This window comes from Balaenoptera borealis (assembly GCF_965194805.1).
Source record: "Balaenoptera borealis genome assembly, chromosome: 19".
NCBI lineage: Eukaryota > Metazoa > Chordata > Mammalia > Artiodactyla > Balaenopteridae > Balaenoptera > Balaenoptera borealis.
The window spans coordinates 33,279,890-33,306,451 of record NC_138878.1 but is presented as its reverse complement, the minus strand read 5'-3'; the positions used below and the strand labels follow the sequence as shown (position 1 = coordinate 33,306,451).

General features: G+C 54.2%; 1 protein-coding gene across 1 annotated transcript in view; it reads right to left on the bottom strand.

Annotated features, from left to right (window-relative positions):
• Window positions 1-21,978, bottom strand: part of ZNF423 (zinc finger protein 423) — a 321,385-nt gene extending 299,407 nt beyond the window's left edge. Inside the window, exon 1 of the mRNA XM_082366606.1 lies at window positions 20,513-21,978. Coding sequence (XP_082222732.1) covers window positions 20,513-20,552 — 40 coding nt within the window. The 5' untranslated portion in view covers window positions 20,553-21,978. The remainder of the gene's footprint in view (window positions 1-20,512) is intronic.
• Window positions 21,979-26,562: the final 4,584 nt, after the last annotated feature.

Genomic DNA, 26,562 nt, shown 5'->3' with positions numbered 1-26,562 from the left:
AAAGACAGAGACAGAAATTAGAGAAGCACGGTTCCCAAATTCGAAGAGCACCCTCAGGGTCTGCCCCCCGTTTTTTACATTTGTTTTTGGGCAGGGCTGTGGGAAGGGAGAATGGGAGAGCGTGCAGGGGGTTCCACGGGGCTGGGCTGGTGGTCACGCGGGGCGGGCATGCGGAATTTCCCGCTGGCTCATGGCTCCTACAGTTGGCAGTACTGGAAGCCAGGACACGTCCTGTGCTCGGGAGTGATCACACGTGGGGCCAGGCCCCTGGACCACAGAACTAGGACTCAGGATGGAGTGAGTTCCCAGTTGGCGGGGCATCCTGGGGCTTTGGCTTCCTGCAGCCTGTTGCAGGGCAGGGGGACCCATGCAACACCCGAGCAGGATAGAGTGATGGGGGGACTCAGGCAGGACCCCTGGCGGAGGATCTCAAGTCCTTAGACAGCCATGCGATAGTCCAGGAAGAGTTAACAGCCCCAGTATCAGGACGGATTCTAGAATGTTAGGGCAATGAAAATTCATCTCATCAGCCTGTGTGACTTCAAGCAAGTTACTTTCCCTTTCTGTGCCACAGTTGCCTTATCTTTAAAATAGAGATTAGGAAAGCATGCCTCACGACATCATTGTGACAATACCATGAGATGATAAATATAAAATGCTTAGCTGAGTCCTTGGAACATAGTAAATGCTCAGTAAAGGTTAGCTATCTGGTCTAAATCCTTCGTCCCATAGATAAGGCCCTGAGAAGGTTGGTGGATTTCTCCAACTCACACAAATCAACAGCAGACATGGAACTTGACCCCAGCTCCAGTCTCCCCAGCAGAGATTTAGAAGAATGGGTGGAGGCTAGGGCCTGGCCCTGCCCCACGTCCCCTCAGGGAAGTGCGCTCGGCCAGGAGACAGTGGTAGGAGGGACCTCTGGAGCAGCGGCTCCCTGGGGCTGGGGGAAACCAGAGCCTGGCCCTGGCAGGGCCTCCCAGGGGCCCGGGCAGGGGCAGCTGTCCAGAACTGTCTGTCCACGGAGGGGGCAGGGAGGCTGCCACTCGGAGCACACCGTGTGCCAGTCCCTGGGGCCGGGCCGGCTCAGCCTGCTGGCTCCATCCAGAGCCCGCCCCAAGGGATGCTGGGGGAGGCATCCAGGATCAGAGCCTCCGGCTGCACACTCCCCTCCCCCAGCAACAGGGGACTAAAGTGGGTCAAGGAGGAAGGAGGGGGCCCAGGAGGACTGGGGGAGGGGCCCGAGGAACTCGGAAGGCACCCAGAGGGAGGGGACCAGGGGAGGATGCCTGCAAAAGCAAAACCATGTGTGCGGTGGGCCTTGGGGGGCCAGGGCAGAGCTGCCAAGGACCTGGGGGCTCTCAAAATCACCTCAAAGTTAACTCCAAGGGGCCTTAGCCCAGGCTCCTGCCCCCAGAGGTCTTTGCCTTTCTGCTACCCATTGGCCTCGAGGGCTCTGTTTTCCCCCAACCCCTCAGCTTCTTCCAGAGCCCCACCTCCCCACCAGCCCGCAGCCAAGGGGTCTGTGAGGCGCCCTCTCAGCCAGCTCCAACCCCCTCCCTGGCTCAGAGCAGAAGGTGGGCCCAGCTTGGCGCAGCGGTCCAGCCAGGAGGTGCAGCCTGGGGAAAAGCAATCTAGTTGACCCCATCCTGGGCCTGACCTCAGCAGGACTGTGGCGTTACCAGGTCAAGTCAGGCCCCAGTCACCAGGGAGAACAGAGTGGGCCTCACAACCTCGCAGGGGTGTCCTTGGGGAGCCCGGTGCAAAATGAAAGGGAGGGAGGCAGGAAATGCCAAACAGGGCTGGTCCCAGCTCGGAGGGGAAGCCAGGCTTCAGGCTCCTCAGAGGTAGGGGCTGGGGGAACACAGCTCGACCTTGGGAAACACGGACTCTAGTCGGCCTCCACCCCTGGCTGGCCCTGGCCCAATCATCGGCTTCTCTCCCAGCTCCTCCACCCTGCATGGCCCAAAAAAAAAAAGGAAACAACCACCCAGGCAACTCGATATGGTCCAGAAACCTCCAGGGTCCCTGGGTTCCAGGAAGCCTGCGCAGGAGGGGGTGGAGGGCAGCGAATGCAGAGGGTCGGTGCCCAGGGAGAGGGACTTCAGGAGGGAGGGGAAGAGCTGCTGCTCCTGGGCCTCTTGGCCAAGACGGCAGTCAGCTGAAAGGGCTGCCTGGAAACCCAGCCCTGGAGGGGCTCCTGCCCTGGGTTCAAACCCAAGCTTCAGGGAAAATGTTGGTGGGCAGGAAGATGCAGGCTCACAGGCCACGTCCTGGGCTTAAGGGGCAGTTTGAGTGGAAACAGAGAGAGAGGCCCAGAGGACAGGGCCCTTTAAATCTTTGAGTTCCCTCCGCAAGGCCACCCACCCCAAACCACCACATCCAAGATTCCTGGGCTGAGCCAGCTGGACTCTTGGGGCCTGGGGGTAGGGTGGGGGACAGTAGAAGGGAGGACTCCCCACCCTAAATGCATCAAGGAAGCACCTCCCACCTAGCAGAACAGAGGGGCTGGCCGGGCTGTGCAGTTCCTAAGAAACCAGGAAGCAGGTACAGCTCTGTCCGCCAGCCACCCCGAATATCCCAAGGGCCTGGCCTCATCTTCCCACCCTAGCCTATGCAAGCTGCTTCTCCCCCAGTTGAACTTGAGGAGTAGGCCCAGGCAGGCAGGAGAAGGGGAGGGGAGTGGGGGAGTGTGGACTTGGCCACCGGCTGGGTCCTCATGGGGAACGTGGTGTTACCAGCCTCAGAGTTCATCACTGTTTATGGGTCTGTCTCCCAGCCTGCCTCCTGGGGGAGGGGAGGCCGTCTGTCTACTAGGAGTACAGAAGGTGGCTCTGGGAGTGACTTGGGCAGGCACATGGTGTCAGGCAGCCTGGTTGTGACATGTGACCTTGGACCTCAGGCTGACCCTCGACGCTTCCTCACCTGCAGGATGGCAAATGTATGGTACCAGCCTCACAGGGCTGTTGAGGGGATTCATGAGAAAATATGTATAAAGCACTCAGCAAGCACCAAGCCTCAATAAATATTATCCCCTCCTGCCATCCCTGTGGCCCGGGCCAAACCTTTGTCCACAGAGCAGAGCAGACTTGGAACTCTCCTAACAAAATGACAAAATGAACAGAGAGGTCTGAGGATAGGCCAAGTCTTACCCAAAGCTCAGACCCGGAACCTACAACAAGCCTTGAGCTCCCAGGGCAAGCCTGAGCAATGGGTATTTTGAGGCAATGGAGACACGAAATTCAGAATAAAGCCCATTCTGATACCCAGTTCAGACAGAACTGTGGATACAGTAGGTGCTTGAGGGCAGCTGTCTTCTCACTGGCCTGACTGGAGGTCAGAGGGATGGGGATAGCTCAGGGATTTGGGTGCCAGTGACGGGGCATCAGGGCCTACCCTCCACCTCCAACCCTAACGGTGTGCAGAGAAAGCCCTAGGCCCTAGTGAGCCAAGGCCTGGGGGTCAGGACCCCTGTCTATGGGACATGGGGACCTTGGAAATGAGGAGCTTAACAAGCGGACACCAACTCTGCTACGTATGTGCAGTGTGAGCCAAGGCCAGGCTGTGGGCTTCTCTGGATCGCCCTTTCTCATCTGGAAAATGAGGAGGGAACCCCCCAACCTACTCCCTGGGTACTTGGAGGTGCCCGTGAGAACCTCTGGAACCACTCTCTGCGCTCAGAGGTTGTGCAAACCTCCAGGGTTTTCAAGTTTAAGGTCCAGGGGCCTGCCCCAGGACTCCCCAGAAAGGACCTGCGGGCCACCCCACCTGCACGTTAGTGTAGCAGTTCACTCTTTATTGTCAGGCTCGCTACCCTGCCCGCAACTAAACTTCAAGCTCCGTGAAGGCAGGGACGCAGCTCTTTTCATTTGTCACCGTGCACCCAGCAATGAGATCTAGCACAGAATCAGAAATATGCATCCAGGGAATGAACGAAGTCAGGAAGTATCCATTCAGTGAATGAATGAGTGAGTGAATTTTAAGTCGCAAACCCAGAATCACTAGATCTGTTTGTAAATCTTCTGTCTGTAATTTCTTGAACATATACAGGTACAAATAAACTCAGAATTGCACTCCCACGCCCATAATCCCCATACATGTGCGCCTGGGCGCCAGGCAGGGGCAAAGCGCGACTCAGGGGTCAGAGCGCCTGCGTTCAAATCCTGTCTGGCCCCAGCTGTGAGACATTGAGCAATTCGTTTTGCCACCGTGTGCCTCAGTTTCCTCCTCTGTGAAACGGGGATGATCACAGTCCTACCTCATAGGGCTGCTGTGAAGCTTAAATGTGAAGTGCTCAAAAGCAATCGAGGACATTTACTTTGTATTTGTATCCACTCAGAGATCGGCCCTACTGCGGTCAACTGCCCTCCCCCAGCCCCGCCCCAAAGCTGCGGGCTAATCAGCGCTCCAGTCGGCATGGCATCGGGCTACCCTCCCAAGGCGCACATCTGGCCAGCGGGGTCCGCAGCCCACCCACCGGCCGGCACCCGGCTGTGGGCTAGACGCAGCCGCCGCCTCCTGCCCACCCCCGGCCCCCGCCCCCCGGCTCTGGGCCGGGGACTCAGGAGTTCTGGGGGCGCCAGCTGGGCCTGGCCAGCCCCAGACTCCGAGGGGCGGGCGGCGAGGCGGCCCGCGGTGCAGAACAAGCCCCGGCCCCACCCGGGCAGCGCAAGCGAGCGCCGCAGCCCGAGCCTTCCCAGCCAGCCCCCCGCCGCGGCCGCTTTGTGCCCAAACCTGGGCCTGAGTTATTGCGCCGCAGCCATGGAGCCCTCCCGGGCGGGGGGCGGCCCGACGCGTTCCCAGGACAGCCGCCTCAAAGGGGTCCTGGGGCCGCCCCGCGGGGCGGGCAGACGAGGGCCCGGGGAGGGGCCGCGTTCCCAAGCGCCCGGCCGGCTGGCCTGGCTCGCTGGGCGGGACGGGCCCCGAGGTCCCTCCCCCATGCCCCCTCCCCATCTGTTCTCCCGCCGCTTCCCCAACCCCGGATCTCCCGGATGGCCTCGCCCTCTCCCACTGACCTTGACCTCTTCCCCCTTCCCCACCACTTCTCCGTTCCCCTTCCCTCATCTCCCGGGACCCAGATCACACCGGGCAACTCTGCAGACAAACCCCAGGAGGGTCCTTGAGGCCCCCAAATCCCACCTCCCGTCCTAGAAGTCTCTGCACTCCCCACCCCATCAGCCTCGGGTCACAGCCCTGGCTTGGAAAAGCGCTGGATTCTGGGCTGGGCCTCTGAGGGAATGGGCTGTGGGAGCCTCCTGGCCTCATTTTCCCATCTGTCAGATGGGGATGGGAATGTGGATCCGGTGCCAGGCACTGGGGACCCGGCAGTGAGCGGGACAGGCAGGGGCTCTGCCAGGTGGTGCTCGGAAGCCACCCTTGCTCAGAAAGAGCCCCATCAGACTGACTCACCACCCGGAGAAGCATCTCTCTGCGCCCTGACTGTGCTATAGAAACCACAGAGGGCTGAGCCAGTGGTGTGTACTCCCAGCTGAGAAGGCAGAGGCCCAGGGAAGGACCCCCACCTCCCACATAGCCCAGCCCCTCCAAAGCACCAACTGCAAAGGATTCCAGCCCGCAGCTCCCCTCATGACCAACCCCCCATCACCCTGGACTTAAGTGTCACATCCCAGATGGCCCGGGCTTCCCCACCACTCCCTGCCTATCCCAGGACCTGCTTTGTTTCCCAGAAATTATGTTATTGACTCATGTACTTGTAGATGGCCTCTCTCCACCACTAGAATAAACTTCTGTCTGTTCACTGTTGTGGCCTCAGCACCTCAAAGAGTGCCTGGCACATAGTAGGTGCTCAATAAACATGTGTGAGGGCTTCCCTGGTGGCGCAGTGGTTGGGAGTCCACCTGCCAATGCAGGGGACATGGGTTCAAGCCCTGGCCCAGGCAGATCCCACATGCCGCGGAGCAACTGGGCCCATGCACCACAACTACCGAAACCCGCGTGCCGTGCTCCGCAATAAGAGAAGCCACTGCAATGGGAAGCCCACGCACCGCAACGAAGACCCAACGCAGCCAAAAATAAAAATAAATAAAATAAATTTATTTTAAAAAAATTAAAAAATAAACATGTGTGAGATGAATAAATAAACATATGAATGAATGAGCAAACCAGTAATGATAGTAGACCTTCAAAGCCTAGAAACCTAAACTGTACCCAGGTCATAGGATTCCCTGACAAGTGATCAAGTAAGTTTGAAAATCAGAAACTATTAACAGGTCTGAGAGAATCCCATATTAGCATTTGAAAGACTCTGAGAAGCCCTGAAAGTTTTAAAAACTTGTAACTCTGTTTAACACAGTGGTTGCCAAATGTGTTTGGCCACAGAAAATATTTTTTATTCTTTTGGTGGAACATCAACGAAATCCTGGAATACATTTTGGGAAACAAGAATATAAACTTATTTCTCACCCTCACAGCCATGACTTTACAGATGTCAACTGACTCTTAGCACGGAGAAAGGACTTGCTTCTTTGTTTTAGCAAAGTCAAGTCTAGCATAGTGCTTGGTGTGTAGTAGGTGCTCCAAAATTATCTCAATGAATGGATATAAACTAAATTCACAAACAAAGTCTACCACCCGTGTGTATTTTCTCTACCCCCCTACTGATGGTCTGAATCATGCAAGCAATGACAAGAGCCTCTTCCCCATGGAGGCTGGCGCTCACACGTGTACATCCGTGCACATGCACACATGCATGCATACATGCGCACACGTAGACGAACTCGAGCTCATACACACATGCACAGACTCACATATGTATGCACACCGGCACACATACACACACATTCACAGCCATCTGGGGCATACGCCAGCCCACACAATCCCCTTCCCTGTGCCTGGCCAGTGCGCCCCCCTTTAGAAAGATAGCTGTCCTTGGTGAGGTGGGGAGAATGAGAGATGCAGAAACTTCATTCACAACCTGGGCCTGGGGTGGGGGGGTAGGGTGATCCCAGCAGGTGACAGATTGAAAGCTAGGTTTTTCCCAAGCATTTTCCTCTGGCACTGCATTCAAAGCACAAATGTACAGGTGAGAGAGCGAGAGAGAGAAGGGCAAAGTTAAGCTGCTCCAGAGTGTGAGCAGCCCAGCCCTCCGATTGCCGGTTCAGTTTTACAAAGCTCTTTCTCACACCTCTCCTGGGAGGGGAGCCCCCATTTCATAGAACGTGAAGCTGAGGCTCACCGGTAACATGATGAGGAAGTGGGTGGGTAAGAAGTGGGAGTCCAGGTCTGCCTGCTCAGAATCCCCCCCACACCCCCCCCCCACAGCTTGGGGGGGTCCAGGATGTTCCCAAGGCAGACCCTGGCCAGGGTCAGTGGCAGCAGCAAGATCCCCCCAACTCATCTTTGCCCTGCCCCCAGGCACAATTCTGCCACAAGGTCATCATATGACCTTGGACATCTGATTTGCCCTTCTGGGAAAGTCTGACCATTCACATGACAAGGGAGTTCAGCTAAGAATTCTCTAAGATCTGTTATTTCTTGTGGAAAAAAAAAAGTCTAAGGCCCCCACCTGAGCAGTGAGAAGTGAGTGTCAAGATGAGATGAGATGAGATACTGCCTGAAAAATGCACAGTCCAGTGCCTGCATACAGGGGGAGCTCATTAAATGTTAGCTGCTCTGGGTGTTGTGATTCTATCTTTCTGGACAGAATCAAACATTACCCAGATCAAACATTACCCCTTCTTCCAGGCCTTGCCTGATTCCCCCTATCAAGGGAACCCCTCCAACCTCTCTCAGCCTTCAACCTGCACCTCTATCTTGGGCCCTGTGGTTAGGGTTGTATGTCCTCTCCAGACTGTGGGCTTCCTGAGGGCATGGCCTCCATTTGGTTCATCTCTACATCCTCCTTGGAGCCCAGGCAAAGATACTCACCTGGGTAAGATATTCAGGATATGGATGGATGGATGGAAAGGAAAGAAAGGGAAGGGAGAAGAGGGGAGGGAGAAGAGGGGAAGGGAGAGGAGGATGGAAGAATGACGGATGGATGGATGGATAGATGATGAATGACAGATGGATGGATAGATGATGAACGGAGGACGGATGATGGATGGATGATAGATGGGTGAATGGATGGATGATGCGGATAGAAGGAAGAAGAGCATGACTAAAGGACTCGTTGAGGGAAAGTACTGCCCAAACCCCCAAGCTCCACATTCAGACTGCAGTTCAGTTCCCCTTTCTAAAGAAGAAATAAAAATGTTCTATAAAGATAAGAAAAATGGTCAACCTCACTAGCAATCAGGAAAGTACAAATTAAAACAATGAGCTGGGGCTTCCCTGGTGGCGCAGTGGTTGAGAATCTGCCTGCCAATGCAGGGGACACGGGTTCGAGCCCTGGTCTGGGAGGATCCCACATGCCGCGGAGCAACTGGGCCCGTGAGCCACAACTATTGAGCCTGCGTGTCTGGAGCCTGTGCTCTGCAACAAGAGAGGCCGCGATAGTGAGAGGCCCGCGCATCGCGATGAAGAGGGGCCCCCGGTTGCCACAACTAGAGAAAGCCCTCGCACAGAAACGAAGACCCAACACAGCCAAAAATAAATAATAAATAAATAATAATAAATAAATTTTAAAAAATAATAATAATTTTTTTAAAAAATAGCATTTCGTTAAAAAAAAAAAAACAATGAGCTATTTCTTGCCTGCCAGATTGGCAAAAAGGAAAAGGGGGGAAAGAAGGAGAAGGAGGAGGAAAAGGAGAAGAAAAGAAAAGAGGAATACATCATGTGGGCAAGGATTATGAGAAACATGCATTCACACACTATTACTGAAGGTACACCCTCTGTGCAGGGCAATTTGGAAATATCCTTCAAATTTTATGTGTCTACCCTTTGACCTAATAACTCCGCTTCTAGGAATCTAGCCTAAGAGACACAAAGATTTATAAACAAGGATGCTCCCTGCATCCTTGTGTGTAACAGTGAATAACTAAATGTCCATCAATAGAGGACTGTGTATAAATGCTGGTACACCCATGCTACAGCATTATGGTTATTGAAGTGTAGTCGTCTGTAACACTAACATGATGATGTCTCCTACACTAATGGTTCTTAACCCTGCACAGTCAAAGTACCACGGAAGCTTTAAAAAAAAAAAAACTGACCTAGGGCCCCATCCTCAAAGAGTTTGGATCATTTGGTCCATGGTGGGGCCCAGGTAATGTTATTTCTTTAAGTGCTAAGATGATACTAATGTGTAACCAAGATGGTAAACAATGTTTTGTGAAAATAGCAAATAAGAGAAAGTGTAGTCAAGCACTAGATGGTATTATCTAGGTTTAAAATTATGTATGCATAGGTGTCTATACATATGTTTTTGTGTAAATCCACCACAGAAGAGGTCTGGGAGGAAAATAACTGCGGATAACAGTGCTCGTCTCTGGGGGAGAAGGGGGAGAGATTAAATTATTTTTTAAGATGTGTAAATCGTTTTTTTTAAGATGCGGATATGGACAGCCCAAAAGGAGAACACAGATGGGTGGGGAGCAGGACAAACCTCCTGTGCCTTCACTTGTGACCCTCTCTCCTAGCCCAGAGTCCAGGCACTCCTCCAGCCCCTGGAGAGAGCATGAGCTTCTCTGTTATCTTTTTGGGCCCCTTGGGCTGTTAGAGGTAAAGGGAATGGCTATTGAGCCAGGCTCTGGAGTTGGACAAGCCCTGGGCTAATCCCAGCTCTGCACCCTCCAGCCATGTGACTTTGGGCAAGGTACTTCTGGGCCTCAGTTTGTGCATCCATGAAACTGAGGCCCAGAAGATAAGTCAGAGAGCTGTTGTGAGAACTGATGGGGGGACAGGTGGGAGGAGCTGAAGGCAGGGCCTGGCATAGGTGAGCGCTTGGTCACTAACCCTCTATATCCTCCCCGCAATCAGGGCCGGCCATGATGGTGACTCTGGATGGGCATATGTAGGACCTGGACATTCTCCGCCCACGTTGCCCCTGGATTAGAGGAGCACCAGCGGGCTTGCTCCAAGGATGCTTGGCAAAGGCCACCAGGGGCACCTCAGGCTGAACTGTCAGACACGTGAAAAGATACCGACATCACAGTCAAGCCCTTGACATGTTTTCTCTTATCCAATGTTCCCCTCAATCCTCAAAAGGGCCGTGGGAGCCAGGGAGGATCCAGCTGCCCTGCTGGCGGATCCCCCACATCTGCCACTTCCAAGTTCTTGCTCTGCGGACCCGTCACTTTAAAAAGTATCTTGAAAATATCTGACAATATCTTTCTAGTCTGTATTATTTTAAAGCCAAAGCATCTTGTGCTTTCCCATTCCTATGTTCCAGGAATTAACATCTTAAAACCATCTAAGACAGATAGCCAACCCAACCAGTTCCATCCCATTTCATAGACAGGAAAACCGAGGCCCACAGTGGGAGCTGTCCTGCCCAAGATCACAGAGCATGCTTCCTCCAAACCGCAACCCTCCCCTTCCAGAGAAATAAATCAATGTTGACTCAGACCTTCAGTGAGTAGGGTGTCTTTCTTTTTTACACTGAGTTTTATTTTATTGGCAGTTTTCCCCACCAACCATCCCATTTTTCTCCTTCCTGCTTGCTTCTCCCAACCCATCCCTCACTCCTAGTGCTATTGAAGGGCAAACCATCCCTGAAAGATGCAGAAGGTCCTGAAGGCTGCTTAATGGAGGCTGGACTGCAGAGTCCTGGCCAGCACCAACCAAGCTGGGTCAAGTATGTCCACTTTGAAGCCCCCTCGGGATTGTGGCAGGAAGGGGTGAGAGGAAGGGCCTTTAGTCAATTAAAAGTTCTGTTTTACTTAAAGTTAGTATGAAAATCTCATATTGCTTTTATCATTTGAAAACAATGTTTTACAATCCAGCACAATACGTGGCACGGTAGCTTCAATAAACTAGCTACGATCTCATAGCAGAGAGTACTACACACACCCCTGCCCCTATCTGGGCTGAGGATAAAGGGGGAGAATGGGTGCAAAGCATCACAACCCCAAGGGGCATGAGGGCTCCCAGTCCTCCAGAGAGAGCATGTCCCACCTCCTGAACAGAATAGAGACTGGGGGAGGGGAAGGGGGGCAGGAGAGACCACCAGAGAGTGACTTGGTCAGCTATGAGCCCAAGTCACCCATAAAGATGATCGGTGCTCCCTATCAATTCACCCACTCACTCACTGACTCATTCATCTAGGAATTCATCCAGTCATTAACCAATCATTTGTTCACTATTCACTCATTCACTTGTCCACCCATTCATTTATTCCCTCAACAGTTTACACACTTACTCATTCACCTACCAAATCCTTTTTAAACACAAGGACCCAGAAGCCCAAGTCAAGGTCATCTGCGAATGAGAGTGGCGTCCTGGAAGCCCACCAGGCTGACTGCATCCTATATAAAGAAACCCTCCCCCTGGGCAAGTAAAGCAAGGCCAGTTTTGCCAACTCTCAACAGGGCTGCTCTGGGGACTGGAGATTTGAGTTACTCCCCGTTGCCCCAGGAGACAGACCCAGAACCAATGCACCTAAATTACGGGAGGCAGACGGCAGCTTCACAGAAAGAAGAACACGTGAAATTCAAACTGAAAATGCACAGGTGTGCCATAGAGGTCGTGAGCTCCCTGAGACAGAAAGTGTGTGAGTCCAGGCTGGATGGAAATAAGGATGCCATAAACACACTCCAAGAAGTCTGAAGGAAGTGGCCTCCAAGGTTTCTCTTCAACATGGGATTTTCAGGATCCTGAGAAGTTCAAAGGCAAAAATAGTAGAGTCCTCCCAACATGTGTGCCAGGCCCCTAGCTGGTCCCTCTCTCCCTGAGGGGACAGGGCACATGCAGAGATGTCGCGGGCACTGAGAACACATGCTCTGCTCACGGCTCCCCAGAGAACCCAGCGCTCTCTGCAGCCTCCATCCCAGGCGACAGGAGCCTGCCCCCTCTTTCCATCCCCCTGCCCTGGGAGCCTGCTCTCCTCCCTTACCCTCTCCCTGGGGACTCTCTGGAGCTGGTGACTGTCTTTCCCCTCCCCAAGTTCAGACCTGCAGCCCCATGGGGCTAGGGACAAAGCAATATCTCAGGTTCAGGAACCAGAAATATGCTATATGTTGCTGGTGGCCATGAGGTCCTGCAGCCCCCAGGCCAAGGGGGTACACCCAGCCAGGATGTGACAGCCACTACCATCCCAGCTCCCTTATCCAGCCATGCCCTGCTCCCGAACCAAGCCCAGATGGCCATCACTCTGTCTCAGGCAGGTAAAATTCAGTGCAACAGGAGTTAGGTGGACAGTATGTTTTATTTAATTAGGATCAACAGAAGAGATAAACCTCACAGCAGGATAGGGAATGACAACGCTGCAAAAAATAATTCATGCCCAGGTAACGAAAGGGCAAATTTCAATTTCAGAAAAAAACCGGGGAAGAATAAGGTAACTGGCACCTCCAAGGAGAAGAGTATAAGCATCTGCAGCACCCAGACCTGCGGGCCAGAGGTGGTGGGCAAGCTGCGACTGGAAATCAAGGCAACAAAGTGGCCATTTCACAACAGCTGTCCCTCCCCTTCCCCATCCCAGACAAACCAGCCTGAAGTGTGCAGGGCTGGGTAAGTCAGAGGGGCTATCTGGGTCCTGGCAGGGCAACCTCACACCTGCCAGTCTCAGTCGCCAGAGGAACGGTGCCCCCAAGGAGAGAGAACAAGTGTTCTCATCCTGAGAGTGGCCACCAGATCACTCAACAGCTCCTAAGCACCCCTCCTGCCCAGCCCCCAGCCCACCAGCCCTGATGGAGCCCTAATCTGCCCTGCCCGGGCTTCGGGCACTCCAGTCTCCCCTCTCTCACCAGAGCAGGGAAAAAAGCATCACCAGCTCTCCAAGTCACTTCATCTTCGGAGCCTCTGTTTCTCATCTCTCCCTGGAAAATGCAGGCCTTGCACTGGATGGCCTCCTCCGAGGATGATGGGTTAAGACCACGCCCAACCCACCACCACCTGGGCGTTGGCTAAAAATGAAAGTCCACGGTGGTGACGGTTGCACAACTATGCGAACTTCCTCAATGCCACTGAACCGGACGCTTAAAAATGGTTAAGATGGTAAATTTTACATTATGTATACCTTACCTCAATTTTTTTAAAGGGGAAAAAAAATGAGTTCTGAACCCCTCCCCAGACCAGCTGGGTGAGTATCTCTAGCATCTGGACCCAGGAATCCGCAATTTTAACCAGCTTTACTCCAGGTGAAGGTAACGAACCCAGCGCCGAGGATCCTCTAACCTGTAGGAATCCACTCTCTTCCCAAACCAAGGTTCCCTCACCTTTTCCAGCATAAAGCCTTGAATCATCTCAATAAATATCTCTTGCACGAATGAGTATGCAAATTAACGAATTCTCCAGGTTTCATAGCCCCAGGAAATATTTTTATTTACCATGCTCTCCCTCCAAAACGAATGCTCCCGCCACCTCAGACAGCACAACTGGTACAGCCGATGCTCTCATCTCCCAACCCCGGCCTCAGGTAGCGTCAGCCCAACACCCCCATTAGCTGCGAGAGGGAAATTACTGTTAAATTAGTGAGCCCATCTACAGAGCCCCATTTTATATCCCAATTCAGAAGATGACATGAACATCTGCTTTCACTTCAAGACATTAATTTTCAATTATTGGAGAAAAACAAAATTAGTCCTGACAAATTGCTGGCGAACACGGGCTCTTGTCTGGCAGTTCATAATAACAACTTTGGGGGCCCACAATTAGTGTCCTCGGCCGGAGTTTCCTGAAGCGTCCTTGTCATCTGGAGTCAGTGGCAGCAGTCTCCTTGCCCCGAGTTCTGTCCGCTCTCAGGTGGTTGCCTCTTTGGCAGCCAGGTTCAGAGAACTAAGGAATTTCTGGTTTTCTCTTCCTGGAGAAGGCAGGGATGGAGGGGGAGGGGCGTAAATAAAAACATCCACCCTGACCATTTTCAGTTTTGGACATTTCAAGCTTGCCTCCCCTTAGGTAGCAGGATTTCACACACTTAAGACGGGAATGAAAATCACTCCTGAGTTCAAGGGCACCCAGTAAAGGTACCTTGGAGAGCCTTATAATTTCGCATTGGCCGTCTGCAGTGGGAGAAGGGTGGGTTACAAGGTCCTCTTACGAGACTCTTCTATCCCTACCATGACGTCATCCAGGATTCTAAGTCTAAAACTCACCAGGCCTGGCCTCTGAGATCAGAATACTTACAAATCTTCTGCAGCAAAGAACTATTTGCTGGGGGTACCATCAACCCAGAAACTTGGTTCAGCCCGGGGTCAGGAAAAAAAAGAAAGAAAACCTGGAATTTGCCAACCTTAAGGACCCCAAATCCAGAGCAACCCACTTGATAAGAGATTATCAACACCGTAATCTCATTTGATGGGTTTTTTATGTGTCTTGGCTGTTGTAGTCACTATATCAATAAGAAGTCACTGAAATGTGAATGAGCAGAAAAATTCAGAGATAATGATGTAGCAGTCTTTGAATCTGACTTGCCACGATTGAAACCAGAGTGTTTGCCTAGCTAACACGTTCTGACTCTTAGGGGGCAGAGGGGGTGGTCACCAGAGGGAAGCAGGTCAAAAAGAGAGAGAGAAAGAAAACAAAACAACAACAACAACAACAAAGGAAAATTATATCTTTAAGAAGAGAATGAAAAGACATTGCTAGTTCCAAAGTCAACTTGTAACTGAGCTCTGACATTGTGTAATTGACTTTGCAAGTAGAACAACAGCAATGTAACAAAGAAAATGTCAGTGTTTTCACAGCACTAATCTATAACACTGGGAGGCCCTCCCGCTGTCAGCCAGGGCTGACAATACAATAGCTTTCAAAGGGATATTACCATCATGCTTTTATTCCTGACAGCAATCAAGACAAAGAGAATCCTTTTCACAAGACATTAAAAATCAAACCTTTGTAAAAGAAGATAGGTAAAACAGCGTTCTCCTTAAAGACAGCCACACGGAGCAATCAGCTAATTGGCGCTCCTTGAAAGAGGTAAAGTATTTTTATTTACTGAGTGTACAACCCCAATCGTTGGCTGCCACCGATCCCCGGCAGGTAAGCGATGTATCAAAAGTTTCCGCCAGCATTTCCCCCGCTCCACTCCACCCTACCTCTCCCACAGTCAGAGGGAGCTGACGGCGCCGAAAACTTCAATCGGGATATAACCAATCCAGGCTTAATTAGTCCATTTTGGGTGCAAAACTACTCTGATTACCGACTAACATGCAGGAATTTGCAGAAACTGTCAAATTCACTAACCAAGGTGTATCAAGGTCTTCCCCAGCTACCCACAGTAACGGGGAGCCCACAAACAGTTTTCAAGGCATTCTGTTGTAATTACCCTGGACCCTCAGATAAGAAAGGAACCCTGATATCTATTGCAAACATTTTCGAGATGTGAAGATAATATTCTTTGCAAATACCAGTGTACCATGGACGATGTCCAGGAAAGGTAAGTCCATTTTAACCTCGGGCAAACAAAGAGTTAACTAAACCCACCCATCCACCTCCGTTAAAAAAAAAAAAAAAAAAAGATAGGGCCAAGAGAAAAGCTGGCCTTCCTCTGCTTGCTTACCATCAAGACAGTTTTAGATGCCTGCATGTCAGAAGTTAGTGACGCTTACAGAAACCTGCAGGTCCAGGAGCAGGGAGTTAAGAGGTGCTAACGTTTGCGACCTACCCTCTCTCCAAGCCACTGAAGTCACATAGCCCACCAGCTGCCAAGGGGTCCAAGATACCATGTCCCCACACCTCTTCAGGGCTTGACAGAGCTACTGTGGTCTAGGTGACCCCAGGCCTCTAGGAGGGGGAGAGAGAACTAACTCCATTTCTGGCAAGAGGTCCCTCTGGAACTCGGAGCCAAGGTGTTTTGTGACTTTTCCCTCTGGTACCTAACAGACCATCTGCCGAAAATACGCAAGTGAGTCCCGTCACTCAAAGACAGAAATGTTACTCTATACACATGTGCAGAAGAGGATGTTTTTACTTTTCAGACAGAACTGGACACCGTTGTTTATTTTTAAACAGTATCTGAAAAACAGGTGCTGTTCATTTTACTGCAAAATGGGCTGAAATTTTAAAAGAAGAGGGAACTGGCCCCAACACTGCCTTGAAAAATCCATTCTCCTACCACCACCTCCTAAACCAGCCTTGTTCCAAGAGCCAGGTGGCCCGTCTCCATCGGTGGCAGGTTTCTTTCGTTTACACATCCAAATGAACAGTTAAGAGAAATCAATGCATCTAATTGCCAGACTATTAAATCCTACATCAGGGGAAGAATTCCACAGCCACCAGCTTAAGAGTTGGCTACCGATATAGCAATTATTGCAACTTTCTATTAGACTGAACCAGACCTGCAGTTTTAGTCTCCAGCTAGGAACGCTGTATCAGATGCTGCACTCCGCTTTCCTCCTCCTCCTCCTGCTCCCCCTCCCCCCCTCCCCCTCCCCCTCCTCTGTTAACATGCTGTAGCAGGCCATAACAGTGCCAGGATGGTTCTACGCAATTACTTCATGACTGTAAAGTCACCAGCATTTTGCACCTTTCGTGCGATGCACACTCAGCACCTTTTGGTTAAACGTTTAGCAGGGTCCTCCTGTCCAAGACACATAGTTATCTTATTGCTTATTAAGTTTTTGCAAGGAAACAAGTGGAAGAATCTAAACAGTAATTACTAGACATAAAGGATGTTTTCTAGAGTGAGACAGGTCCTCCCAAAGCTGGGAGTTGGTGACTTAATTGAGGAAGGGGGGATTAAATGTTAGGATTAAATGTTAGCTGCCCCAATCCACATAGAAAGCTAAAGAACCTATAAAGGATTTGTTTTGCCCTTCCTACAAGATCATGTACATTTAGCCAAACAAATCTGGACAATTTACACCTGTATGTGGTCTCAGCTGAATCAAGAAACCTGTAACCTCAGAATGCCTCTTTTTATTACAACTCAATTATTTCCATGGAAACACGAGCAGTGGCGAACTACACTGTTTCCAAGTCCCTAGACCACCAAATTTATAAGATGGACTTTGGAGGAGCTATGGGCTGACAGGAGAGGAAGACAGAGAAGGGGAGGGGAGCACAGAAAAGTCACTGGGGGTACTTTTGGAATGTTGTGGTTGGCGGGTCCATGGACACAGCCTGAGTGCTAATTAACATTAAGAAGTGTAATTAACAGGCAGTTGCTGGATGGAGGAAATCAACAGTATTACCAATTATTCAAAAGTTTTAAGCTGAGCCTGGGAAAAAAGATGTATTAATTTTCCACATAAATGGAGAGGCTGTTTTGTGGATCTGAGGAGGCAGTGTGGGTAAAGGGAGTAGGTTAACAAACCACCTGATATCATCGGCCAAAATAACATCAGTGAGATGTGATGGGAACAACCCCGGAGAATGAGGCCGAGATTATCAAAGGGAACAAATCATCTCACAACAGCCACACCACACCACCAGGAAACAGAAAGGGAGAGGATGGTGTCGGGAGGGAGAAATCGGTCAGAAAATGTGACTTTTGTAACACTGATATTTTTTTTGGTGTGTGTGGTTCTTTTTTTTTTAAATCACAAGGCTTCTGACAACCAACGAGGCTATCCTCCCCGCTGCCCTACTGCCTAGCACCCTTCCCTATTTGTTGGGTGTCCTCCCTGGGAGCTGGGTTTTCCAGAGAAAGACAAACATCCAGAGGGGACAAGTGACCCCACTCCAGAAGGGAGGTTGTGTCTGTGAGTGGGAAGTGAGACGCCCCCACTAAGACCTGTCATGCCCTGCTTTCAAATCACACTTTCTAAGCATCCATTAGAAATTGTTACACTTCTGTCTTTCCTTCCTGCTCTGGGCTTTCACATTTGCTAGATCAATTACGAACTATACAGCCAAGCAACTTCCACAGCATATAATGTGCGGACTGGGGAAGTCCACAATGCCTCTACGTTAGCCCTGACACACAGCAGTGGAGGCAAAATAAAATAAAATAAAATTTAAAAGGTACCACTGTTCCTTAAGAAGCATCTTTAAAGGTGAAGACCTTGTCATTTTAAACACTTGGTACGGAGCTGTCCACACTCAAGCACACACTTGAGTATTGCTTGAGAAGGGGGGGAGGGGAGGCAGTTCTTGAAAAGCAATAAATCCATCACCTGCTGTAACTCTTATCTATTCAAATTATCTTCTCTCTTAATTCCTCCCCCATAAGTGGGGGCATCTCCACCCTGTTCACCCCAGTAAACTGAATAAATGGCAAAATGGTGAGAGACAAGGGCTGGAGCTGCTTTTGGAAAATGCAAAGAATCGCGAGAAGAAACAGAGGATCTCACACTCCAAGGGCCGAAAGGCGCTGTGTGGTTGATATTTACAACGCTTCTCAAAATGCCTACACTAGTCTTGTTCCCAGTTTGCTGTCTTCCCCCCATCAATTAGCTTGAATTCTCTGCTATACATGTACATATACACATTGAGAGAGAGAGAGACATTCATTAAAAATCATGTCCAAGCTCATTCCATGAAAGGTTGAAGACTGATTCTTGAGTCTTTCTCAGAGATACACAGAGTGGTTTTAGAATTAGGTTCCAGCAACTCTGAAACACCCACCCATCTGTTCCCGGCAAATTGCTCTACCTTTGCTTTCTGTGCCTCGCCTTCTAAAATAAAGAGGTATGGAGGCATGGGTTCAGGTTAGAGGTAGGTAAGCTCTGCATCTTCCTCTATGAAAAATCCGCTTCTATACGTAGATTTAACTCAAAATCAACTGCCCAAGTTAGATAAAACAGTTTTTCCAACCAGAGACTCCAATTGTACATTTTCCTCTGGGCCACCTTAAGTGGCCCTTGAAGGAGTGAGCAGTGAACCAGGGAAAGAGAAAAGAAATCAAATATTATTTCAAACCGAGAACCCTTCTATTCAGCAAAAGGACAAACATCTAGCGTTTTCCTATCCCCTTATTGAGGTCTCCATTTTGGTTTCAACCAGAACACCCTCTAGACCCTCCAGTTCTGTGGAATAGGTCAGGCTATCCAGGACCGGGATGCCTGCCAGGGTGAGGGGAACAAGACCAACTTATCTCAAGGAAAAAGAGGAAAGGGAGCAGGCGGGCTGCTGAGTTTGGACTGAGTTGGTCCGCTTCTAAGATGACAGGGAGAATCTCTGTTGAGCCGAGTGCCCGCGATCTCCTGGGGCTTTGGAAGGAAAGCAATGGCGGGTGTCTCAAGACCCTCCTTGCCAGATGCAGTCCCAGCCATTCCAGCCAGGAGCAAGGCTGGCAGGAAGGGAGCAGGGGCCCCTGCGCCTTCCCGCGCAGGCCTCCAGGAAATGAACTTTTCAGAGCAGAACTGGGCTCGGGCCAGAGGTCATCAAGGGAATTGGGAGAGGACAAGGGCCTCGGGACTTTTGGCTCCAGAGACATAGCGGCTCTCATCCTGTCCCTCCTCTGTCATCTCCCAGCGCGGGGGAGGGGGGAGGCCGGGCACCCACCCGGGGGGGACTGCAATGGGGACAAAGCAGCAGACGAGGCCAGGAGAGGGCAGCGGGTGGGGAGAGAAGGACAGGGGAGGGGCTCAGTTGCCTTCATGCGGCATCTCCCCGGGGCCTCTGCTCTCCAGGGGCCCGCTCAGGCCGCGGGCGCTCGGTAGAAATAGAATGCGAGGCAAGGACAAGAAGAGGGGGATGTGGCGCGGTGTGTCCTCACAAACGTGTGCACTCCGGGGACCCGAAACGGGAAGCCGGCCTAGGTGACGAGGGTGTGGGTGCCCGGGGTCGGGTCGCGGGAGCTCTCCGCGGAGGGGCGCGCAAGGCAGCCGCTGCGCTCCCCTGGGGACCCGCGTCCCGCCGGCGCTGCGCAGACAATGAACTCCTGACGGAGGCTCCCGGCCCGGTTGGCCTCGGTGGAGGAGGCAGGAAGTGTGGGGGCCCGTGCCGGGAGGGCGGCCTGGGCAGGGGGCGGGGAGGGGGCGCCCGGCGGCCAGGGCCGGGGCCCGAGGCGCGCGCAAGCAACGCCCGCCGCCCTCGGCGTCCCGGGGCGACAAGGCGTGGACCGAGGAAAGGCGGCAAGGCCCGGGGCCCAGCAAGAGCGGCCTCGGAGCTACCGGCCTCCTGGGCGCCCGTCCTCACCGCCTCTTCCTTCCTCCCGCCGCCCGCCCGCCGCCGCCGCCGAGATTCGCAATCCCCGCCAAGTCGGGCCCGCACCCCTTGATTGGCCACGTGGGCCCGGGGCCCGCAAAGAGGGAGCAGCGAGGGCCCCTCAGCGGCGCCCCCAGGCCAGGGTCCCCCGCGGGCGGCGGCGCCAGGCCCGGAGAGGGTCCGGGCGGGTACGGTGTCCGCGGCGTGCCCCCTCCACCTCCACTGCCTCCGCCTCCGGCTCGCGGCTTCCTCCTCCCCCTCCTCTTCCTCCTCCTCCGCCTCCGCCTCCTCCGCCTCCTCCTCCTCCTCTCCGCTCGCTCGCTTGGGTCCCAGGCCGCCCGCCCGCTCGCCGGTCCCTCCTCCCTCGCTCCCTCCCTCCTCGCTCGCTCGCTCGCGCCTCCGCCGGGCCTCGCTCGCTCACCTTTCACCGAGCGCGGCTTCGCCTGCTTCCGCCTGGACATGTCCGGGGCTCCCGGCGCTTCGTCGCCCTCCGCGGCCGGCTCCCCCCGCCGCCCCCCGCCGCTCCGGGCTACCCTTCTCCCCCTTCTCCTCCTCCTGCCTCTCGGAAACTTTTTTTTTTGCAGCCGGGTCGGCAGCTGTGGGGAGCGGATCGCAGGTCCGGGGCGGCCTCCCTTGGGGGGGCGGCCCGGGCCGGCCGAGGCCGCTCCGGGGCGGGGGGAGGCCCGGGGGGCGCGCCGGGGCCCTGCCTGTTGCAATGCGGCAGCCGGGGGCTCTCGGTCCCAGCGGCGGTCCCAGCGGCGCGGGGAGTCCGGAGGCCACTCGGCCGAGCCGAGTTATGCAAAAAAAAAAAAAAAAAAAAAAAAGCCGCCCCCCTCCTCCTCCCCACCCCCCGCCGGCCCCCGGCCCCTGCGGCCCCCTCCCTCCCTCCCTCCCCCACCCCACCGCCACCCTCACCCTCCTCCTCCTTCTCCTCCTCCGCCCCTTGCCGGATTTTTGTGCAAAGTTTGCAGGCGTCCGGCTACGCAACCCGGTGCGGAGCTCACAATGAACCCATCTGAGGAGGGGGGACGGGGCTGGAGTCGAGGGGGTCTCGGGGGGGAGGAGACCGGGAGGCGGTCGGGAGCGCGGAAGCTCAGCACCCCTCGAAAAAAAAAAAAAAGCTTTCAAATTATCCCCTGCCGCACAAAAAATAATAATAAATATTAATGGTTTTTAAATGCCCAAACGCCTGGTTTGGAAATTATGATGGATGGGGAAGGGTATCCCTCAACTCAGCCTACTTGGGGGGCTCGAAACGGCCGCGGCAGCTCGGAAGCCGCAGCTCGGGGCCCCTGGCTCACGCCCCCTTCTCTGGCTCTCGGCTCCGTCCGGTGCCGGCCCCCCGGAGGAGGAAGGGGCGCGCGGGGGCGCTCAGGCGGCGGCGGGCAGGCGCGCCCGTGCCCCGGGCATCGCTCAACCCGTGCGCCGGGCCGCCGCTGCCTGCCCTCGGGCTACGGTGCTCAGCGCACGGCGCGCAGCGGATCCCCAGGCCGGTGCCAATTCGCCGGCCCCGCTAGCTGCCTCCATGGGCCAGGGGCTCGGAGAGGGGGGAGGCGGCGGCCGCGGCGGCGGAGGAGGAGGACGAGCAGGCGGCGGCCGGGCTCCCGTCCTCCCGGGCAGCGGCGGCGGCGGCTGCGCCCCGGCTCCTCCGCGCTCCAGCCGGCGCCGGCCCGCCCGCCAGCCTCCCTTGCGCCCCTGTCTTCTTTGTGGTCGCTGGCTCTCCTCCTCCCGATCCGGCTGCTGGGGCTGCACTGCAGAGACACATAATAAAGCCAGGCTTGGCTGCAAATGTAGCCGGGTCCCAGCAGGAGGATGTGAGGAGCGGAGTCCCGGCGGGGGAGCGCTCTGATCCCGTGGGGCGCCCCGCACTGCTCCGGCTCGGATCAGACGGAGAGAGGGCCAACAGCACCGAGCGATGGACAGCGCTGGAAATACAGCTCCGGCCGCCCGCAAAACCCGGACCACGGCGGCAGGCACGGCGCGGGCGCGGGCACCGCACCCGCACGCGGGGCCCCGATTCCGGCGCTGACGGCCCCGGGGACGGGAGGAGGGAACAGACACAGGGCCCACGCGTACTGTCAAGCTCACCAAGGTACATTTGCATCACAAACTGCAAAAAGTGAGGGGATTGGGGGGAGGGGGACAAACTGCGGTGAATTGCCCGGGCACTGCCACCTCCGCAAATTATGCCCCACACATATGCATATCCCTGAACCTGGGTTTTCCCTCTCGGATTCTGCCCAGCGGTCCGTGTTTGAAGACCATTCCTGCCCCACATCCAGAAACTCTTCCACGTCTGGGCTAAATCTGTTCGCCCCCAACACCTGAATCTGTGGGGTTCCCGCGCCTGGTTGCACGCTTCTTAGCTAAGACTATAAAAGAAACACCCTAGCCCCAAAATATTGCAGTAGCACCACCTCCCCCCACGACTGACATATAAACCAGCTCCTACTTGACACAAAGTTTTGCCCCAGCCACCAGGGGGCGCCTCGGGTCCTTGCAGCGCTTGAACCAGTTGAGGCTTGGGTCTCGGAGCCGGCAGGCGAAGGGCTCAGACTTAGGAAAACTCTTCCCCAGGCGGCTCCCCTAAACAGTTCCTTTGCCTCCCCATCCCCCACCAGCTGCAGGAGGCCAGGTCCAGAGTGGGGAAAAGGACCCGACATCGCCCGCCCACCCCTCCCTTCCCTGGGCAAGTGGCGCCACCTTGGGCCGGCTAGCCCCAGAGCTGGGAGAGCGGAGCGGGTGCGCGGCGCGGCGCTGGGGGTTATCAATCTCACGGATCGATAAGTTGCCACTTGGACAGGGGAGGGCTGTGTCCCCTCGGAGACGAGTTACCCAGGGCAACCTTTCACGGAAAAACCTGCTGCCCGCCGAGAGACGCGCCGGGGCCGGCCGGGCAACGGCGCCCGCCCCAAGAAGGGCGCCTGCGCCCCGCCGTTTCCCAGCCCGCCCGCCAGCCCGGCCCGCGCCCCCCTCGGCTAGCTTCGCGGTCCCACTCGGCCCTGCTCGCCTCTCCGGGCCTCCGAGTTCCGACCCCGTGCTGGGCTGATAGCAGAGGTAGATGCCACCTCCGCCCCCGGCCGCCCCCCACCACCACCCGCCGCGGCTGGGGAGCAGGGATAGGCCTTGAGGCAGGGTCCGGGGAGAAGACCAAGCTAGCGCTCTCAAGGCCGTCTCCGAAGTAGAGTCGGGAGACCAGCGAAACGCGCCGCCGCCGAGGCATACACCCTGCCACCTGGAGACCAAGAGCGAGTATCCCTAGAGGAGCCAGGACTAGGACAGAGACTTCCTCTAACTGGGACTCAGGCCCTGAGAGCCGCCTCCTCCCCCCATTAGGGCTGCCACCCCCCGGGTCACCGCCCTCCCCAGCTCCCGCGTCCGAGAGGATCCAACGTCTCGGCCTTCCCGGAGGGAAATGGGAGCCGCCTCCCGCAGCTCAGGGATAGCCGGGGTGAGGATGAGAAGGGGTGCCAAGGACCAAAGCGAGGGCAGAGGCCGCAAGGCACCTGGGAAGGAGCCAGGAAGGAGGGGCCGAATCAGCAGCTCCCCACCCCCGCCGGCGCCTGGGATCGCGGCCCGCGGAGAGAGGCTGACAGGCGGCAGATGGCACACGCTGGGGGAGGGGGGCGATTGGCCTCGGCTCCGGGGTGCCCCCGCCGCGGGCTGCCTCTCCTAGGGGGAGGGGGCGGAGAACAGACCCCGGCTCGCCCTCCCAGGCTCTCTGGGGGGCTGGAGACTGCGGATCGGGCCCAGCCGGGAGCCGGGAGAGAAAGGGGGCGGACAAAAGGAGCACGGTGGGGAAGGGGTTGCTGGAGGATAGGAGGGGTCACCGGGCCGGAGGGCTGGTTGGAGACCCGCAGCGCTGCCCTTTCTCCACCCTTGGGAACTGCGGAAGGCCCAGAGGCCAGAGGAGGGGGTAACAGGATGGGGGGCAGGCGATAGTCTATCCACAAGGGAACTAATCCACAAGGGCTGGGGGTCCGGGAGAAGGGCACAAAGTTTTTTGGACCCCGTCCCGAGTGTCGCCGTCGTACACGTTCGCGTCCCAACGCCCCCCTTCCCCCCCACCCCCACCAAAGACCTGGCTGCCCGTCTCCCAGTTCTGTGGCAGTCAGGGTGCGGAGGGAGCTCGACCTCGTCCCTGCCTCGGCCCGGCCAGCTTTCTCAGAAGCTTGTTTCATTTTTAACTCCTTCCAGAAATATGCTGTTTTAAGGAAAATTCCAGAGCAGCAAAAATCCGGTAGCTCCTACTGAAAGGGTCTCAAGGGGCACTGGGTGAGGGCAGGGCTAGCTGCCTGCCGCGTGGGCTTTGCTTGTCACCAGCCTGGCGACCTGAGACCAGAAAAAGGACATTTTCAGGTGATGCTTTGTATCCCACCTGCCTACTTCCGGCAGGGGATCCAAGAGTCTGGGTCCCTCCCGCCATGAGAGAGTCCCCCGGTGGCCTCTTCTTCCTCATCTGCAAAGGGGACAGCTGCTCCTGCCCTACCCAGAGGAGAGGCTGGGAAAACCCTTTGTAAATTGTAGAGAGCCACCATCATAAATGCAAGAGAAATTACAAGTTAATGTTTTTGAAAGCAAATAAGACCTTGCTCACATAAATGGGCATCTTCCTTTCGAGTCACAACTTCACTGGAGAGCAGGGCACCTCTCACGTAAGGTGTTGCCTTTTCCCATCATATTCTGCTTGCTCCTAATGATGTATATCCCCAGACACACAGCAAGTGAGGTTCCTTTGAGTTTCAGAAAGAAGCAGGCGTCATCCAGAGCTGTCCGGTGCTGTAGGTGGCAGATAACAAGGTAGGACAATGAAGTAAAGTGAGATAGGGTTCCTTTTGTGACCTCTAAACTAGTATCCCCGAAAAGTCTCGAGAGTTGTTCAAGAGGTGCTTTACAGGAAGTGACCACATGACCGTCTTCTCCCCTGACACGTGCACACACACACTTACTTTAAATGACACTTGAATATATACAATTTGGAATTTGTGATCTTTGTTTACCGTTTTAATAACTTGAGAGTCACACTCTCCACTGGGGAAATTTGCATCAGCTTATAAGAAACAGTCATTTCAGGGAGGGAAGATGAACCCCCAATTTCCCCCCAGGAAATAAGTTCATTCCTTTGTTATTTGTTTATTCAACCTTCATTTATTCATTGTGTGCCTACTGTGTGCCCAAACTGAGGGGAAGACAATGAACAAGAAGGACCACAGTCCCTCCTTGCTGGGGCTTGTTCTCTGGTGGGGAGGCTGACTTTTAATAAATGGCCACATAAATAATTATTTAATTACCATTTTGAACAATCCTGAGAAGGAAAAGTATAGTGTAAATGAGGCCAAACAACAGAGGGTCACAGTGGTGGTCTGGCTGAGCGCCTGAAGGAGGAGGAAAGAATCGGGGAAGAGGACAAAGAACAGAGTTCCTGGCGAGGTGAACAGTGTGCGGAAAGGGCCTGAGGTGGAAAGGAGCTGGGTGATTCCGAGGGGAAGTTGTCACAGTTCCGAGCAAAGGGCCCAAGGAGGTCACCAGGCTTAGAAGCCAATCTGATCCATCTCCCAGTCCAGCCTCCCTCATTGCCTCACTGGAGAACCTCGAGAAGGGACTCTGTGAGTCCAATTTCTCATCTGCAAAATGGGAACGCAGAAAACATGCATCTCATGGGGTTGTCCTGAGGATTCCACGTTAGTTAAGCGCTGCCGGTCTGGCCCAGAGCAAGGCCACGAGGCCTGACAGCCATTATCAGACCTTCACTTCCTTCCTTCCTGTCTCTCCCTTTCACCACCCTTCAAGGTCAAAAGTATTTCTAGAGGGAGATGCCAATCACACAATTGCAAATCCCCTCCTTGCACTGACAAGTCCCTCCTTCCCTGGGCTGCTGCTTTCTAGAAGTTTTCTAGCAGCTTTAGGTCTATTGAGAAGGCTCTGTGTTCGAGAGGACTTGATTTTTCCTTTTGCTCTTTTGCGTTTTTGTTTTCTTGTAATGATCCATCTAGTGGTGGAATCCAGGTTTTCCTGGGCACTCCTGTCCTGGGGGTACTCAGGAAGCAATGGCTGTGCCCTGTGGTTGAACCTGTCAGGAGATAACTGGCCACCACCCACCATCCAGGTCTTCCCGCCTCCACATAGGTCTTTGCAGCATTGAGGATTCCTTTCCTATGGCTTGGTCTTGAAACTCCTGAGACTTCAGAACAGGGTAAGTCAAGATAGAAGAGGGTCCCTTTCTCTGCTCGTAGTTCTCAGCCTGGTGTTTTGGGGAGGGAAATCCCTACAGATGCTCCTGCAATTCCCCAAGGGTCCCATGACCGCAACTCAAAGAGGCCAGCGGCAGGCCCAGACATCTGCGTCCCTGGAGCTGTGGGAGTACAGTGCCAAAAACAATAAGTCGGGTGTGGGAACCTCCTTGTCTTCTCCAGTTTCTGTTCAGCTGGGAAAGCCATTTCTATTTTATCATCATTATTATAATTATTTAAT